The sequence below is a fragment of the Galeopterus variegatus genome, unplaced genomic scaffold (assembly GCF_000696425.1).
Source record: "Galeopterus variegatus unplaced genomic scaffold, G_variegatus-3.0.2 Scaffold3218, whole genome shotgun sequence".
Classification (NCBI taxonomy): domain Eukaryota; kingdom Metazoa; phylum Chordata; class Mammalia; order Dermoptera; family Cynocephalidae; genus Galeopterus; species Galeopterus variegatus.
The window spans coordinates 86,636-104,719 of record NW_007729329.1 but is presented as its reverse complement, the minus strand read 5'-3'; the positions used below and the strand labels follow the sequence as shown (position 1 = coordinate 104,719).

Sequence of the window (18,084 nt, the reverse complement as noted above, 5' to 3'; positions counted from 1 at the left end):
CTGTGCCCTGGCTGTAGCCTGACATGCCCTGTACTGCCACAAGAGGGCGACAGAGGCTCCTGCATCCTCGGTTTTAGGGGATTCCTGCTGCTGAGGGATCCGTCCATCATTGAACCCAGGACACTGGAGCACGCCTGGACCCCTCTGCCTTTGCACACCACTGGTGCTCCAGGCTGCTACTCAGGCCTCACGGCTCAGCGATGCTGTGTGAAAAGCTGAACACAGCAGTCCTCATTGCTGTGGGAAGGCGCCCACCAGAGCATGGCATTAAACACTCATGGACACGCTGTGTGCCCACTAGCCCACGTTCATCCTCCATGTGCAATGCTAGGATGATGGGCCACAGGGGGGCCAGCAGTCACGGAGGAGCTGGAGGGGTCCGAGAGCCACGTTGAGGGTGAAGTTTGAGGGTTAATGTTTGTGCAAAAGCAGTTTTGCTTTAACGGGCATGGCACACCTGGAAGAAGACACTAGACAGGTAAGTTTTTCTCCCAGGGCAGAGAGTCTCCTGGCCTTGCCCCAAGTGGCATGCTCCAGTCTGACCCATCACCAGCCATGCCTGACCTCAGGGCATCAGCCTCTGCTCCCCAAAGTAGAACCAGAACCACCCTGCCTAAGCCTCGATCACCCCTTTGTCTCAAGTCAAGTAAAAATTGTCCTGGTTCCCTTTTCCCCTTGACACTCTCTCCCAGGCCTGGAGCAACCTCCTCATCTCCAAGGGTTCAGCCAGCTTCCTCCTCTGGTCATCCTCCTCCAGGAAGCCTTCCTTTCTTGCAAGGGTGCATGCCTAGGATACCTACCCTGCCCTCCAAAGATAATTCTCCATAACATTCCCATTGAAGAGGTGTGTGTGCGGGCCCTCAGCTGGCAGTGAGCAACATCACAAAGGAGGGGCGCTGCGGGGTGAGCTGGGCTGACCCCAGCCCAGTGGAGGAGGAGGCCCACCTTGCAGGAGGGGGATCTGGACGTCCCGGCCATCCATGGCAACTCCTCCCCCGTGCTTCAGCTTCACGAGGCTGTTGTGCAGGGTGGGCAGCCGCACAGTGACTGAGCGGGTGCAGACGGCGTCGGGGTCATCGGCACACTGCCAAGAGGGGAGCACAGTGACCTCATCACACCCCTGCAGCCCAGCACCCCAGCCCAGGACCCAGTTTACCAGAGAAAGGACCCAACCCCAGGAAGCCTCCGGCCTTCTCACATGGGACAACTCCATTTTCACAGAATACTCTATGTGCATGGGTGCCCCCGAAGTGTGTGACAAGAGGACATGAAGAACTGTAACCTCTGGCTCAACGTTTTGTTCCTTGGGCTTATTGTTCCAAAGAGAACCAGGGACTTGGATACTCAGGGAAGCCCTATGCTCTCTACCTACCCTCTTTGCTTCGTTCTCTAGAGAAAAGTACGCACGTGCACCATAGCAGCGCAGAAAAGGAGATGGGCCCTCCTTGCCCCACCCCAATCACCCCCCAGCTCCAAACGGCAGAGGGGGTGTAGCCACAGGGGCAACAGGCCCGACCCGAAGGGGGTGCCTTCCATGTAGGGAGAGGCACGGGCTGGGTTTCCGCAGGAATGAGAGGCTCACTGAAGTCTGGAAGAAGGGGCCTCCCTCCTGCACACACAGCAGCTGCTGGGCCTCCCAGGGGGCTGCCCTCTTGCCCCGGCAGCTCTCCAGCCGCCCCGGGCTGCCTCCCTGTGGCCGGGCTGGTGGAGCTCACCTGCACCGTCTCTATGACAACGGAGAAGGAGCGGTCCTGGCAGTCCCGGGCCAGCAGGTACTGGCAGATCCCACTGAAGGTGAAGTGCCTGTTGTCAAAGCTCTTGAAGTGGGACTGACCTGTGATGAGACACTCCCCTGGAGGGACACAGAGGAAGAATGGGAGGTGGGGGAAGTCTCCTAGGGGCAAAGATGGACGCACGTACAAGCAGGACGCCTTCTCCCCGAAATGCCACCGACATCCTTTCCCCACGTCAACCTAAAAACGAGTCCTGTAAGAGGACTCTGAGTCAGCTCCCACTCCTTAAACGGGAGGATGTCAGAGCTGGATCAGTCCCTTCAATGTCCTGATTTACAGATGGGGCACCCAAGGGAGGTGACAAGCCATGCTCAGTCAGTGGCTAAGCCCTGGCCAGAACCCATGGCTGTTGACTCTCTCGGCTCCCTTCTGCCTCCAGGGCCATGACACCAACCTCAGACAGCAGCCTGGGAGGGACTGTTCAATGGCATGGCCTGTGGAGGGGCTCAGGGACACAGCCCACCCCAGAAGAGTGCCTAAAGGCCAGCGGCGGAGCGGGCAGCCCAGAGGCGGGGCAAGCGGGAGGGGAGAAGTGGGACCATCTCAGAGCTTGGCAGTGGCGAGCTGGGACTCCATCCTCACCCCCGGCTGAGGGCCAGCTCTAAGGCCTCCTCAGAGGCAAGCCCATGCTGTGACCTCAGCCGGGCTCAGTGAGGGACCAGGAGGCCATCTGCCCGTGATCTCACCACAGCCCAGGCAGCACTGACCTCTGCCAGGCCAGCTCCCCAGCCCGAGCTGACACATCAGTGGGTGAGGATGAGGACTCCCCTCAGCACCCCACAACTCAAGCCCTTGACTTGCCCTCCATCCAACCTCCACACCATCCTCCCGCAGGCTCTAGCCCAGGCCCCCGCTCTGCCCAATGAACCTCAAACCAGAGATCACACACCCTGTACGGTGCCCATGCAGGGCGGCCTCTGCCAGCGTCTCTAGTGATTACCCATCAGCCCACCCCAGCTTGGGGCAACCCCACCTTCAGGGCCCACACGGGACCCATCAAAGCTGAAATGGGACTCTGGATCTCTTCCCCACCTGCCCTTATGTATTTCCTCTATCTGTTCTCACCCCGTGCCATCGGTCCTGCAAAGGAATACACACACTTACCATGGCTGCTCCTCCTTCCCCGCTCAGCCACCCCTGACCTCCAGACAGCAGAGGCTTTGTTCTCCATAGCACTAACCCAGCCCAAACCTACAGCCAGTCCCACTTGGGCCCATCTCCAGGGGCTGATGCTGGGCCCTGTCACAGAGCCAGGGCATCTCCAAAGGCCACAGGGAGGTTCCAGCTGTCCATCTATCAAAGACAAGCTCCACAGGCCCCCGCTGCTGGCCGCCTCATGCCCACAATCGCACAACTTTGGATCCAGGTGTTGTCCTGCCTTGAGTATGTATCTGAAGGCAGGGGTAGGGGAAAGCAGCATGGGGAGACTGGTGAGTGTACCTCTAGCTGGTCCCCAGGGCAGCTGACCCCTTGCAGGATAACCTGGGCCAGGGCTCATCCAGCCCGGATGAAATTAGGAGGCAGTAGAGAGGCCCCAGCTCACTCTCAGCATCACCTTCCCACCCGCTGCCCCATCACAAGAAGGGCAAGCGTGAGGGGTGGCTGCTGCTGGAAATCAGAGCACAACAGGCAACAGATAGGGGCAAGGTCATCCCGGCTCATGGTAAACGTGCTGGAATTTCGAATCCAGGAAAGCCTTTTTGAGGTGACCATTTTTCAGAAATCCCCATCATCCTACAAACAGAGCAACACAGTCATTTGTGTGAGGTGTCCTGACCCTGTTGCAGTAAAATGGGTGGGAATTCTTCCCTAATCCTTTTCCGTTTCCTCAGGAGCACTCTTATCTGGGGAAGAATTTGGACTTCTGTTATCTTTGACAATGCCCAGGGAAAGAGGGGTCAAAGAGAAAACATGCAAATATTCAAAAGCAAAACTTTCAAGGCTAGAATCTAATCCTCTGACCTGATTTCCTGCTCTGACCCCCACTGATTTGTGTTCCCAAGTTTCTCAGGAATCAGAAATCTAAATATTGCATTTAGCTTATCTCCTCCATACAACTGAGGGACAGAGCTGCAGGAGCTGCAAGCACCAGAACCCCAGGAAAACGGGGGCCGAGCTGCTGGGCAGGACTTGGCCCTGGCAGCTGGACACCAGCCAGAACAACGGGCCACATGGCCACGCTCACCCGGCCTCCGCCCAGCGCGGGACGCCGTTCATTAGCCAGGGATGTGGGGTTCACCTTCCTTGCTTGAGGCTTCAGAACAGACTGACCTTGAATCCCCAGGTCAAATTATAGGGCCGTGTTAGAATCCCAAACCAAATAAGGAACAGGTTACACGAAGGCCTCCCTTCCCACCGAGCGGGGCAGGCCCGCCGGCCCCGGCCACAGCCCCACCTCACAGCACCCCTCCCCTCCCCAGCTCCCGTGGGCCTGCCCTGTGTCTCCGTCCTTCTCTGACCCTGCTTAGCAGAACAGCCGCCTCTGCTGTGTGAAGACGGCAACAGCTAACGTTTATTGGAGGCTTGCGGTGCGCCGAGGAGTAACAGCCTCACAACAGCCATGGGATGAAGCTGCTGTTATTATCCCTATTTTACAAATTAAGAAACTGAGGCTACAAATCATTAAACAGCTTGCCAAAAGTCATCCAGCTAGGACGTGGTTACACTGGAACTCAGCCAGGCTGCCCGTGCTCCCAGTCCCCATGCTCGGCCACCTTTACACGCTCATGAGGCTTTGAACACAAGAGAAAAGCCCTCCACTCACCCCTTCCCCACTCAGAAACATGTCTTCTCTGCTGTTCTACTAGGAGTCTGACATTGTATAAGGAGAGCTTTATTCATTTGGGGAGTGGTCCCCGTTAACTGGCAAGCTCCTTCCACACTAACTCTAACTAAACTTTTATAGTTCAGTGGAACTAAACTAGCAGAGCTCCCCTGGGCAATGTGTTCTATGGAGGAAGGGAAGGTTAGGCTCAGGGCTATAGAAAGGGAAGTATGCACGCTCTGGGGAAACCACAGTCTTGCCAGAGGCTGTCCTAACACCGAACCAGGAGGCAGAAGTGTGCAGGAGCAATGAACGACTGGGAGCATCACAGGAACCGGCCCTCCCAGTACAAACACCACTCTCCTGGGCTTTCTCCCCTCTCCCAGTACCTGCACACAACACTCTCTGCCCTAGGCAGCCTCTAAGATGCCCCCCACGGCCCCCACCCCATGTATTCATGTCTGTAGGTGACCTCTCACCCCGAGTGTAGATTGGAAGCATTGACTTGCTTCTATTGAATAAAATACAGCAAATGTGAAGGGAAGTTACTCCAGACTTTAGGGTTTTGAAAGACTGGGCTTCTTCTGTCTTGGCTGCTCTCTCTCTTGCCAACTCAAAAATCACTTGTCCCGGGGAAGCCAGCTGTCATATCACTAGGCAGAGGCAGCCCCAGGGAGAGGTCCACATGATCAGAGAGTAATGCCTGCCAACCAGCACATGAGCAATCCTCAAAGCCATCCCCCTCACCCCGTCAAGCCTTCAGGTGAGACCACAGCCCAGTCAAAACTGACTGCAACTTCATGAGTGATCTTGGACCAGAGACACTCAGCTAAGTCATATCCAGAATCCTGAAATGTACGGAGTCCCAAATGTACAGAAATTGTGAGATAATATTTGTTGTTTTAAGATGCTAAATTTGGAGATCACTAACACACTCATCTTATTCCAGAGAATCAGAACTCAGGTCTCTGTTTCTAAGGTTCACAACGTCAGCTCCTCCAGAGGCTGCACAGAAGCCCCAGCCTACTCTGCTTTATAGCAGAGCCAAGCAAGCCCCTTCCGGAACCTTTCTATCTACTCTTCCCAGCAGAAGCTCTACCTGCCATCATCACATTGGGAGAATAAGACAGACCCACTGCCAGAGAGGAATGCACCTGTGTTCCAGGGTAGAAAAGGGCCAGCAGGCAGCAACCAACTAAACTTCATAACTAGAAAAAGACAGTCAGAGCTGGGGCTTTGAGAACAAGAGATGAACTCAGTGGTTTGGTGGACAAAATATCAAACCGCTCAGCAGACCATAGAGTTGGAACTGGTTATCTGCCCATCAAGGCATCAAGAGAATGGCGTGCATCTTCAGCAAAGCTGTCTTCTAGATTTTGAACTGAAAACCAGGGGATTGCATTGTCTACCGCAGACCAAGCATTCCACCATGTACACAGTGAACGCTCAACTGTGGTCGGATGAATGAATGTAAGGATGACGGATGGAAGACCCTCCCTACAGTAAGTGCTTGTTAAGACTGCCTAATCTGGTAGTCGGTCTAAAGAACACAATGAGCTGAATTCCCAATTGCATCCACTGTGGCTCACAGATCTTATGCAATGAATGCTTATTATCTAGATATTAAAAGTTTTTTCTTGGATTAATTGCAGCAACCTCATATGTCTTTAAAAGGACTCCTTAGGTTTTTCACAGGGTGTGATTATGTTATTATGTTAAAATAGAGCACAGATATAACTTTCAAGAGCAACCTTTTGTCCTCTGTACTTTCTTCAAGGATTGCACAGAAGATAACCTGGCTGGTTGGCCATCCCTGGGCTAGATTAGTTGACCTAGCCCTAATGCCCACTTTCCATCTGGTTCCAGAATTTTCCCAGCATCAGGGCACTGGATAAGGTCCCACATGACCCTGAAGCCTTTAATCCAAAGACCTTAAATATGATCTTAGATATCCAAACTCAACCCCATCCCAGCCCACCAAAGTCTAGGACTAGGAAGGAGAGGAAAGGGAAAGGCAAAGACAGAAGTCAGGGGCTGTGAGTTTGAGTCCCGGCTCTGCCTCTCAGCAGCTGTGTGACTTTAACAAGTTATTTACCCTCTCTGGGTCTGTGCACTCATGTAAAATGAGAATCAACGGTACCTGTCTCGTAGGTTGTAACAATGAGTTCATACACATAAGGTACTTAGCACGGTGCCCAGTGCGTAGAAACGTTATGTGAATGACCACAAGGGAAAGTCTAGGGTCACTGGGGCACGAGACAGAAGGGAGCTCTGAATGGACACGTTTGCAGTAAATAGAACACAGTTGGGACCCAACAGAGGAGAAAGCAAAGGGCAGAGGCTATAAAACAATTTTTCCTAAACAGATTTTCCAGGGCGGCCGTGGGTAGGGGGAGGCATTGGGTGGCCTTGTTCTCCGAGCTCTTGGTCTTATCAGGCATTCCAGAAAATTCCATTAAAACTGCCACCTCAAGCCTAAAGGATTGCCAGCCTCTTCTTTCTCTTATTTTTCCAAAGAATTTGTATCCTCTCTGTTTAGTCAGTCACGACCCTCCAGGCTTTGCAGCTCATCAACTTTAATCCTTCGAGCACACAGGTGACGAGAAGAGGACAGTAAGCCTTAGCCCAGGTGCCTTCCCTCCTTTCAGCCTCTGCAGGGCTCCTCATGTGGCCCGTGAGTGGGTTAGTAGAGCCACGGTCAGACGGTTGTGTCCAGCCCGTGCAGAGGGGCCGACTTCCCCCTGCCTGGCTGTGTGGCCCTCGGGCTCCTTCCAGAGCAGGGGGGGGAGGGAGGGACGCCTACCTGGGCACTCTTCATTGCTGCAGATCCACAGACTATTCCGGCAAATGCTGTCAGGGAAAGAAGCACACATCATTGGTAGTTCTGCAAACATGAGGGTACACAAGTGGATTTAGAGCTCACCACAGATACCACAGCTCCCAAAGGACGGGATCTGCGAGAAGACAAGAGCCGATGCTAGAGGAGGAGTTTTACGGGTTAAAGTTGTGCAGGGCAGGGCTTTGACCACAAAGGAATCTTGGAGATGTTTCTAAGGGGAAGAAACCCTGACAGAGAAAAAGAAGAAGAAAGAAAACCCAGGTATCTGGTATCCCTGAAAGTCTACTCAGGTGCTAAGAAGTCAAACCTCTACCCCACACAGCTGGTGGAAGAGGCTAGAGAAAGCTTGGAAAGGGGTAAGACCCAGAAGCACGCTGGCAGCCAGCTGCAGCTCCCTGAAGCCTCAGCGAGTGCCCAAGGCTGCCAAGCAGGGACAGACAGCAAAGGAAAGAGGCCTGGGGCAAAAGCGGGAGTTATTCTCCCCAGTGTGCAGGGGACGGCAGAGCTAGGCAGAGGTGACATCCAGAGAGCTTCCTGGGGAGATGACCTGAGCCAAGCAGGGACAGGAGCAGGGAGGGGCCTGGCTGACTGCAGGGAGCCATGGAGGGCAGTGAGTTTCCACTGGACACTGCTGTTCCTGCACCCAGTAGACAAGAGACTTCCAGGGGAGAAGGAACTGCGTGCTGCTTGCCGATTGCTCCATAGTCCCTCTGCAGGGGGAGAGCCTCACTGATGAAAGCACGGTTTGGAGGGACAGCTAAAGATGTTGTCTGCATGTAAAGGATCCTCCCTTCCTGACCCACCCCCCTCTTCTGGGCTTATCTGTGATATAATCCTTGTCCCCCACCACTGCCTTCCACGCCAGTCCCAAAACCCCACCCCCACCACCCCTACCACCTCCGCCCACCTCAGTCTCTTTCCCTCAGCCCAGACCAGGTCCTCTTCCACCTGCCGCTGTCCCTACTGCCCCAGCTTCCCCTCCCAAAGTCCCTGGGCAGCTCCCCCAGGCCACCCCAGTTACCAGGTGTTGCAGTCTCGAGAGAGGGAGGCGCCTGGCGGGTACCGCTTCCCGGAATGCACACAGGAGCACTCAGTGCTGTCCACGCAGCGGCCTTCATCGAGGAGCTGTCCCTCTGGGTTTAAGGGCATCAAGACAAAGATCTCAACACTACCACCTCATTACTCTCTTGCAAGTATAGAATCCCATCCCCATGGGCGATCATCGGCTTAGGGCTTCTCCCAGGAAGTGCAAAGAACGTGTTGCGTGGTGTTTATCTTTCACAGATTGCAGCCTGAGGGAGGGATATTATTCATCTCCACTCTCCAGATGAAGAAATGGAGTTGAGAGTTTTGCTCAAGGTCTTCCAGTGGAGAAGTCACGCATCGAAACACACAGGTCCCACTCTCAATGATTAAGCAGGGCTTTTCACTAACGCTCACAAAGTCTCCCCTGAGAAAGACTTTCTACTGCAAAGCCCTTTCTCAGCTGAGCTCACACGGCAAACCCAGGAAACATTTAAAAGGTCTTTCTCCCAGACAAGTTCCCTGACCCCCAACTGAGAACACAGAGATGCAGCTCAGATCGGGCCACAAGCTCCCCAAATAAAGTGTCTGTTGGGGCCCAGACCTGTTTCCCTAGACACAAGGGTTTTCATGGATACATTAAAACAGTAAAAACATAAATTAAAAATAAAAACCAGCTCAATCCTGGTCCCTCTGTACAAAGACTTGTAAAAACTAAATAAAAGTCTTCTGATTTCAGCAACAGGGATCAAACGCAAGCAGTCTTCACGTTGCTTCCTGGGCCAAGAGCACGGGCAAGGTCTGGGGTTTGTAACTAAGGTGGGAAGGTCATTACCGGGGCAGGTGCAGCCGTCCACACATTGCGGCTCACACACCTCGTCCACATGCAGGCTCTGGCAGGTGCGGGGGCATGGGGACACACACTCCTTATATTCCATGCCAGCAGGGCATGCTGGGCCTGGAAGAGAAAATGAAAGGGGTGTCCCCAGAGCAGTCCCCACCAGCACAGCGTCTTAGAAGCCGCACCATACTCATGGTCTCCTTCGGCCCCTCTGACTGCCCCCCTCCATCTTCAGAGTCCCTGGGGCCATCTCTGCCCCAATGGCCCACAAGCCCCTCTGAGGCCACTGTCCCCCACAGAAACACACCCATCTTGTGAGACCCTGGCGAAGACCACCCCCCTTCCCCTTCGCCATCTGTTCTCCAGGGACAACTTGGCATTCTTTTGCTCCTCTGTGCTCTGTCCCCCCAACCTAACCCTTTCAGGGTGACATTAAACTCCTCTGGCCTGAAGAGGAATGCCTTCCTGGGACCAAGCGAGGAGCAGTGGTGTCGCCATCACATGCCTCCCGTGAGGGCTTCTCTTCCCCCAGTCAGTGCCCCACCCAGCGCAGGGCACACACCATTCATGCTCACTTTGCCTGCACGGTGACACTCACTCCGTGTGTACCTCCGCTTCGCTGCAGGGCTGCCTTCGGAGCCTTGTCACCTACGTGCCTTTCTGTGCTCCCCACTGGACCCGGCTGCCCGCAGGTGGGGGCTGCTCTCCTCCTTTCTCTCTCTACCACGTGGCCGGCTGACTCATGCTCAGGCAGACCAGAGGACCAGGGCATGCCAACACTCTTCTCTGTGCTTCCCAAAAACAAGCAATTGCCCCAACCCCTTCTCTAAGCTACGTCAGGTGTCTCTACAACTAAAGACGGCCACTAAAAAACTGCAATTCCACCTTACAGGGAAGAAGCCAGTGCTAACTCCCACCTTCCCACAGCCCCAGCAAAGCTGCAAGCTCTCATCTGGAAGCCGTTTGGCACACACTGAAACACATGTGCGCAGTGTACACACTCGGCCAGCTCGTCTGTCTCCAGCAGTTCGCATTATGTCTATAATTATTGCAGACTGGCTGTCCATCTGCACAGCTCTTGGTCAGTGTAAGGTCTGGGGAGAGACGGGGCTTCTTGTGAGGTGACGGGAGAAGCCCCTACTCAGTCATGATCATTTGGGGATGGTGGCGATGACTAGGGACCCAACGAGACCAGAGGATGAGAAACCCGAGCACCATGAGGTGACGCAGAAGGAACAGTGGGTGTTGCACCCGGAGGAGAGAGGCTGCTTTAATACGGGGGAGACTCTGGCCAACTCCCTGCTCTTCGTCAACCCAGACAGGCGGACAGTGAAGACATAAACTGAAGTCACACCTGCTGAGATCTGGTCGGAAGCAGAGTCCAGGGGATGGCTCTCCTGGGAGGGAAGTGTGGCATGACAACAGAGGCGGGGACGGGATGTGGACCTTGGAAAGATCTGTCCACCTGGCCTCAGCCATCGAGGGAGGGGACTCCCTCTGCAGCCAGCACTCATGGGACCAGGTGGGAGAGGGCAGGAGCCACTCAGGAAACGGGTCCAGGCACTGGCTGACTGCGGTGTGGGAAAGGTGAACAATTGTGACACAGCCCAAATCTTCCTGAGTGACACCAGCCCAGGACAGGCCCAAGGGCAGCCGACTTACGGCACACACTGTGGTCGGTCCAGCCATACAGCACCATGCCCTCCTGGGCACAGGTGCGGGCGTACTCCAGCAGGGCGGGGCACAGGCACTCTGGTCCTGGAGGACACGTGCACAGCGACTTCTCGCACAGGGCCACGAAAGGCTCAGGGTCCACCAGCGGGTGGCAGCGGGCGAACACTGATGCGCTTTTCAGAAGCTGGCACTGCTCCCACAGGCCCTGCAGAAAGAGAGGCCACCTCAGCAAGCGCAGCACACAGGTGGCTCGCGCCACAGCGCCATCTCTCGGCATCTCCAAGTGTGGCACGGAGGAGACTCAGCCCTGCTGGGAAAACCAAGAACGCACCCTCAGGACCCAGGACAGAGCCTGGCACCCAGTTGGTGCTTATCCATCAACTGTGTTAAATTCATCAGCCCCGCGGTCAGAGGAAAGTTAGGGGCCCACGCTGTGGGAAGCTGAGCAAACCCAAGGCTGCGTCCTAGACGGAGCCCTGGAAATGCAGAGTCCAAGGCCCTCGGACGGCTGTGGCAGGCAGTGTCCTAAGTAAGGCAAGAGGGGAGAGGGAGGGGAGGGAAAAGAGCCTGGAATTGGGCTGGGTGGCTCAAGTCCAGTAGAGCTTTCGACATCTGTTCTGCTCTGACCCGGTCACCTCCTCTCCCTCACCTTGATTTTCTTCACCATAAATGAGGGAGTGGGACAAGTAGTTTTATTAAGTAGAGATTTCTGGGCCTCACCCCCAGAGCTGTGAGTTCAGTAGGTTGGGAATGGGGTTCAGCAACGTGTTTTTTAGAACATTCTCCAGGCGAGGGCTGGGACCGGAAGGGACCAGCTCTCATCAGCAACAGCACTTGAGGATTCTGTGAAATGTACCAGGTGTTCTGCACCAGGCAAGGGCTATTCTTGGGTCTTACCTTGTTGATACCCTCAACCTAAGAACACAGGGCTCATTTGGAATTATCATTTATTACTTCTGCTAATTCACTAGCATAAACACTCCCACATGTTTTACTTATAAACATCTCTACATTCTTTGCTTTAAGAATTCTAAATGCACATTTTTTTTCAGTTTAGCATGTCTGAAGTTTGGGGTGCATCTTACAATGGATATCATACTTTAACTGGCAGGATTTTCTTTCTTAGTGGTACATAGAGCAATGTGCCTTAAAATGAATAATGTCTTAGATTTGACACAATACGGTATTATTGACATCAATGATCCCCACAATTTTTTTCACACATAATTTCTTTCATGCATGCGCATGTTCTCTGACTGGAAGCCAGCAGTTAGTGAAAGGACTTATGACCTTCAGCTAAAAAAAAAAAAGTACAAGAGTATCTAAATGGAAGGGCTAGGTGCTGAAGGGTAAACCAGAGCCAATCAGTGCTTGTAAAGAGGTCACTAAAAAACAGGAGAGAAATGATCAGTTTTGAGGAGAGGGAAATCTGATCTGCTCAAACGGTACAAAGGATTTCCAGAGCAAACCTATGTATATCAGGAGCCAAAAGCCAGGCCAGGGCCTCTCTTTTGTGGCACTGTGGAAGGCCTAGAGAAATAGAAACTTAACCCAGTGAGCTCACCGTCCTCAGGATCCACTCCAGCAGCACCAGGGGCGTTCTGTGGTCCTAGGGACATCAGTGTTCTGCCCCTTACCTGGCCTGCACGGAGTCTAGCTCAGACCCCAGCAAGTAGGGCAGAATGTCACAGCTGCACCCTGATCACAGCAGGCCCTAGGGCACCAGGGGGAGCTCCAGGCCCCAGCCAGCCCAAACAGAGCCAGGAGCAGCTGGTTCCCACTTGCCTTAGGAAGCAGGTCCATCCAGGCCACAGCAGGCAGCCTCGTGGACGGGGGCCGCCAGCAGCACCCCCGTGGCCCCACCTTCCTGAATTCCCTCCGCTGCGTCTGCACCCATGCATGGCTGTGAAAACACCCAGGCTTCACTGAAGCCCAGCTCCACATTCACTGGCAGTGGGGACGTAGACAGACCCATTTGCCTCATTGGAGCAAGTGTCCTTGAGTAAGCAATGACAGCCATGCTCGTGCTGTGGCATGGGGTTGGCATGACGACACACGGCTCCCAGGAGGCCATCATTGAATGAGGGCTACCGTCGTGGTCTCAGGTGGCTACATGTCTCTCCATTGGCCCCCCTGAGTGTTTTACACCAGGGGAAACTGAGGTCTCTGAAGACAATGACCAGGAAGAGTGGCGGATGTAGGCAGGCGGGCTGGGCCTCGTTCTGACTCCACAGCCTCAGACCCGCCTGGGCCTCATGCGCTCACCAGCTGTGTGAGCTTGGGCCCTTTGCTTGACCCGCCTCCTCTGTAACATGGGAGAACAATCAAAGTTCTCACCTGGCAAGACCGTACTGAAGGTTAAATGGAACAATGCACATACAAGGTTTATCCAAATAAACAGTGACCCCATAGCACCATCGTCATCTGTCTCCTGACCACCTGAGAGGTCCCTACCACTGTCCCTCCTGCCATCCAGCTTATCCTCCAGAATGGTGAGCAGGTCCCTAGCAGGACAGGACACCTCTGTCCCTTTCCCTCTAGTGGCATCTCCCTAGGTTGCACCTGGATGAGCGTGGCACTTAACTCGTATCGTGGGGCTCCCTGGTGAACAGAGGGGGTGCTTTGGTTAATTTTTTATTTAGAACAATGTGGGTTTCTTGAAAGGAATGGGGCAGGAACTTGTCCCCTTCATAATAGGTAGATCTAAGAACCTCCATCCTCGCTGGCAAGTTGCTGCTCGGAGAAGGAAACCGAGGCTGTGCCTGTTTCTCTCTGTTCTGCCTCACAGTCTGCCCCATCAGAAATGCCGCCCAGGACATGAGGACGCTGAGCTCTCAGAGGGGAGCTAGGGTGTCCCAGAGAGGGCCAGATGCTTGGGCTCGTGCCTACCTCTTTCCCCACCCACAATCTGGAGCCAGAAAGGCAACTCCACGGGGTTTCTCTAGTGACTGCTGCCATCATCTGGTCTGTGGCTCAGAGCAGTCCCTGCACCACAGGACCGACTCCTGCAAGGGCTAGGAACTGAGAGCTCTTCCCAGGCAGGACACAGAATCAACCAGACACATGGCTCTGAGAGGGGAGGGAGAGTCCAGCACGGCCTGTCTCCAGCTGGCCCACTGTGGTCTTTTCCCTGCTCAGGGAAAACTGGGAGCAGCACTCCAGCACACTTCCTGGGAAGTCCCTTGAGGCATTAAATGGTTTATAGAAAGCCTTAGCAAGAAGGCTGTTTTCTTCCTATTGTTTGCCCACAGGATGGGAGTGGATTTCTGCAGAAACGGCTACCTCCCTTCTTCGAACATTCCTCTGGCTTCCATCTTAAATACCTGAAATCTGGCTAGGGTTTTTTCCTCAACAGAAACAAAAGGAAAAGTCTGTCTTCCCACCTTGTCCTCCAGTCTTCTACTGGTCAGCTTGGCCTGAACATGGCCCACTAGAGTGACCACAGTCTGAGAGCCAGGCAGGACTTCCAGGCATCTGCCCAGCACCTGCAGCCGGATCTGCCCTCCCCCGCAGCTGTACCACAGTGGCATATTTAGCTGGCCATCTCTGCCACTCCCAGGCTTCCCTGTTCCGCCACAGGTAGCCCTGCTGGGTCCTGAGACGGGAACAGAGATAAGTCCAAGGTGAGCTCGACATCTTGAACTACAGACTCATGGCAGAGCCGTTGGCAGGCAGGTGGTGACTGAAACATGCACTCAGCAAGGATGGGCTGCGTGGCCTCAGGTCTTCAGCAGTGTGTCCAAGTCGATATAAAGTACAAATCTGACTATGTCCCACCTCTGGCTTAAAGGCCAAAGTTCTTGATCATTAGGAAGGTGGCAAGCCAGACCCTCCGTGATCTGACCCCAGCCTACCTCTCTAGTCCCACCTCATCCATTCCTGGTGGTTTCCTGAACAGATCCTGATGTTTCGTCCCTTTGTCGCACACCTCCTATGTCCAGGCACTGTGCCACGACAAGGAATATAATAGAAAGCAAGCAGCCTCGTCCCGGCCCTCAAAGCCTAGCGGAGAACCCGCCCTCTTCCCACCCTCTCTGACCTCCGCATTTCCCCCATTTTTGGCCCCGCTAACTCCTAGCCACGCCTCAGTTCAGGAACCACCTTTTCCAGGAAGGCTTCTCTGGCCAGCTGCCTTTTCCCCACCCTGCTGGGTGAGGAGCTATCACAGCCCTCTGGGCATCTCTGCTCTTATACTGAAATTATCCATGTCTGAGGCATCTCCTCCATTTCCTTGCAAGCTTTTCAAAGTCAGGAGCTGTATTCCCAGGGTGCACACAGCCAGCAATAAGAATTGCTGGATCAAACCCAAAAATAATGAGCAAAACCATGGTGAATCATGCTCTCCACTTCTTAAGGGGCTTTCCATCTGCCCGAAACAGGCATTTCCATGGGGATGTGTACTTTAACAGTTGGAAGCTTGGTCCCAACTTAGGGGTATCTTCCCGATGGTGCAGCCAATCACAGCTGGAAGAAACGTGCAACCGAGATGCCAGGAAAGGCTTCCTAAAAAGGTGACGAAGTCTAAGCAGGGCCATGGATGCTGTATAGGACTTAGGTTGCAGGGCAGGAGGGAGGACATGCTAGGTAAAGCCAACAGTATCACTACAGGCAGGAGGAGAAACAGTAATTACAGCTGAGCCAAACCCGGAGACTCCAGCCCAGTGTTGCCAACAGACACCCCAGGAAAAGCACAGCTGCCCTCCAGACATTGTTCTATTAGCTTAGTGGCCCTAGCTTCTCTCAGCAGGTAGCTGTGGCCCCCGTCATATTCCAAACCCAACCAAGCTCTCCCTGAATCAGCTTGTATTTTCTGCCCAAGCCCTCAGACCCTACCGTGTGTTCCCCAAGTGAGGTGCGTTGGGCGCCTTCCTCTCACCTGCCCCAGGGTCCTCCACCCACTTCAGGATGTGGTGAACTGGCCTCACCCTACCCAAGCTATCCATGGCTTAACAGTGTTTCCACGCCCTCTTTCCTGTGGGAATTGGGTGTAGTCGCGCAAATCAGTGGGCTGGGGTGGGCAGCCCAGCAAGTGACAACACTCAGTTGTGGGAGGTTGACTCACAGATGCCTGCCGGTAGGCCCTCCACAGATCCTTTGCCCTTCTCTCTGCTTTAAGGAAAGGCTGATGCAAAACCCACGACCCCTCCACAGCTGAAGATGATCTCCCAGCCCACCTAAATGAAGTTGTTTCAGAGACCGTCTCGTCACCCACTGCCACAAACTGGCCCTCCAGAGACCTGAAGACACCTTCAAAGAACACAGATCTCCTCAGAGAAAGGTTAGACAAAGACAACCTTTCAGATTTGGAAACTGAGACACAGATTTACTAGGTCAACAGTTCTCAAAGAGTGGTCCAGGGGCCTCCTATGGAGGCCTCAGATCCTTTAGGAGTCCACAGGTCAAAACTGTTTTCATAACACCAGGACATCACTGACCCATTTCATCCTCATTTCTTCACAAGTTTTCCAGAGCTTACATGATGTGTGATCTCACAACAGAGCGAATTCAGAAGCAGATATGAGAATCCAGCTCATCTCTCTTAAACCAGACATAAAAGAGATTTACAAAACTGTAAAACAATGTCGTTCTTCTCCCTAAATTTTTTTGGTTTGGAATTTATAGATATTTCTATTAAAAATATGTTATTTGGGCTGGCCCAGTGGCGCACTAGAGAGTGCGCCACTTGGGAGTGCGGCGGCGCTCCCACCGAGGGTTCGGATCCCATGTGGAGACCGGTTCCCGCTCACTGGCTGAGCGCAGTGCGGGCGCAACACCGAGGGTTGCGATCCCGTTACCGGTCAGTAAAAAAGATAAAAAGGAAAAAAAAATGTTATTTGCATTAAATGTAATGGGTGGACTATTTTTTAAATAAATTAATAAATATGTTTTTAATTTCTCAGTTTTAATATCTAGTATGGTAAGTATCAAGAGATATAACCCACATAAACAAAATCTCTTTGGAGTCCTAAATAATTTTTAAGAATGTAAAGGGGTCCTGAGACTGAACAGTTTGAGAACCTCTGTACTAGAAAAGGGGTGACCAAGCAGGGGCTCAGACCTTGATTCCACACCAGAGCCCCTCCACCTGTCACCAAACCACAAAGTACATGGTTTTCCACCCACGCTCCCTACCCTGTCTCCTAACAATCCTATTAGAAGGCAGTATGGTACAGTGGATATAACTCAGGCTTTAGAAGCATGGTTGGGCTAGAGTCCCAACCCCACTTCCAAAGTGTGTGACTTTAAGAAAAGTATCTCACATCCTGCACCCCCATTTCCTCACCTTGAGACAGACTAAGGCTAGGCCTGTGAACCAAACTGACTCCATTTTCCCTTCAGAGGACATTTTTGTTACTTTTCCACTCCTCAGTCATGAGACTTCCAGGGCGCATGATCACCCCACAGCCCTGATCAAATAAACCGAGATAAGAGCGGAACAGATATTCACTGAGTTGCAAAACTCCTTCCCCAAGGCTTGTTTCCCATAATCGTAAAAATTAAGTTACAGATTAAACTTAAGACCCCTTTAGGAGTTCCCACATGTGCACAAAGCTTCAAGGTGACCACTGCAATGACCTTCCCAGGGTAACAATAATAAGCAACACCACCATATTGGACCTACTGAGCAGGTGCAAGGACCAAAGCCCTAACTGAGCATGTGCCCATGATGCAACCAGGAAGAACAGAATGGGACACCTCCAGAGGTGCAGAATGATGTCACTGGCCTGCACCCTTTAACCCCTTTCCCTATAAAGGACCCTGAACTGCTCTTTTTAGGGAGCTAGCTTTCCTGTAGCTACCTCCCTTGTGCATAAGTCTACCTCCTCTTTCAAAAAGTGTTGCTTGCTTTACTGCTAGGTACATTGTTCATTTCTATGACTTTGGGACCTAAGAGCCTAATTCAGTAACAACCTGTGAAAGAGAGATAATGTGGAAGAGATTGAAAGTTATCTTGTATCTATTTCTCCTTTCTCCCTTGGTCAGAGCATCATCAATGCTGAATTTTCACCTGGGCACATAACACTGAGAATAAAGTATCCATTTCTCAGCCTCTCTTGCTGCTGGGAGTAGCCAGGTGTCTATGGAAAGGCCATGTGCAACTTCCAGGAGTGTCCTAAGAAGAAGATGCCTCTTTCTTAGTCTCTTCTCT

The 18,084-nt window shown here is 53.1% G+C and overlaps 1 protein-coding gene across 1 annotated transcript in view; it reads right to left on the bottom strand.

The window, feature by feature from the left end:
- Nucleotides 1–18,084, bottom strand: part of VWF (von Willebrand factor) — a 147,543-nt gene that overhangs the window by 113,625 nt on the left and 15,834 nt on the right. The window contains exons 4-9 of the mRNA XM_008584313.1: nt 10,923–11,139; nt 9,255–9,377; nt 8,418–8,529; nt 7,361–7,407; nt 1,716–1,852; nt 946–1,084 (exon numbers count right to left, since the gene is read on the bottom strand). Of these exons, the coding sequence (XP_008582535.1) occupies nt 946–1,084; nt 1,716–1,852; nt 7,361–7,407; nt 8,418–8,529; nt 9,255–9,377; nt 10,923–11,139 (775 nt within the window). The remainder of the gene's footprint in view (nt 1–945; nt 1,085–1,715; nt 1,853–7,360; nt 7,408–8,417; nt 8,530–9,254; nt 9,378–10,922; nt 11,140–18,084) is intronic.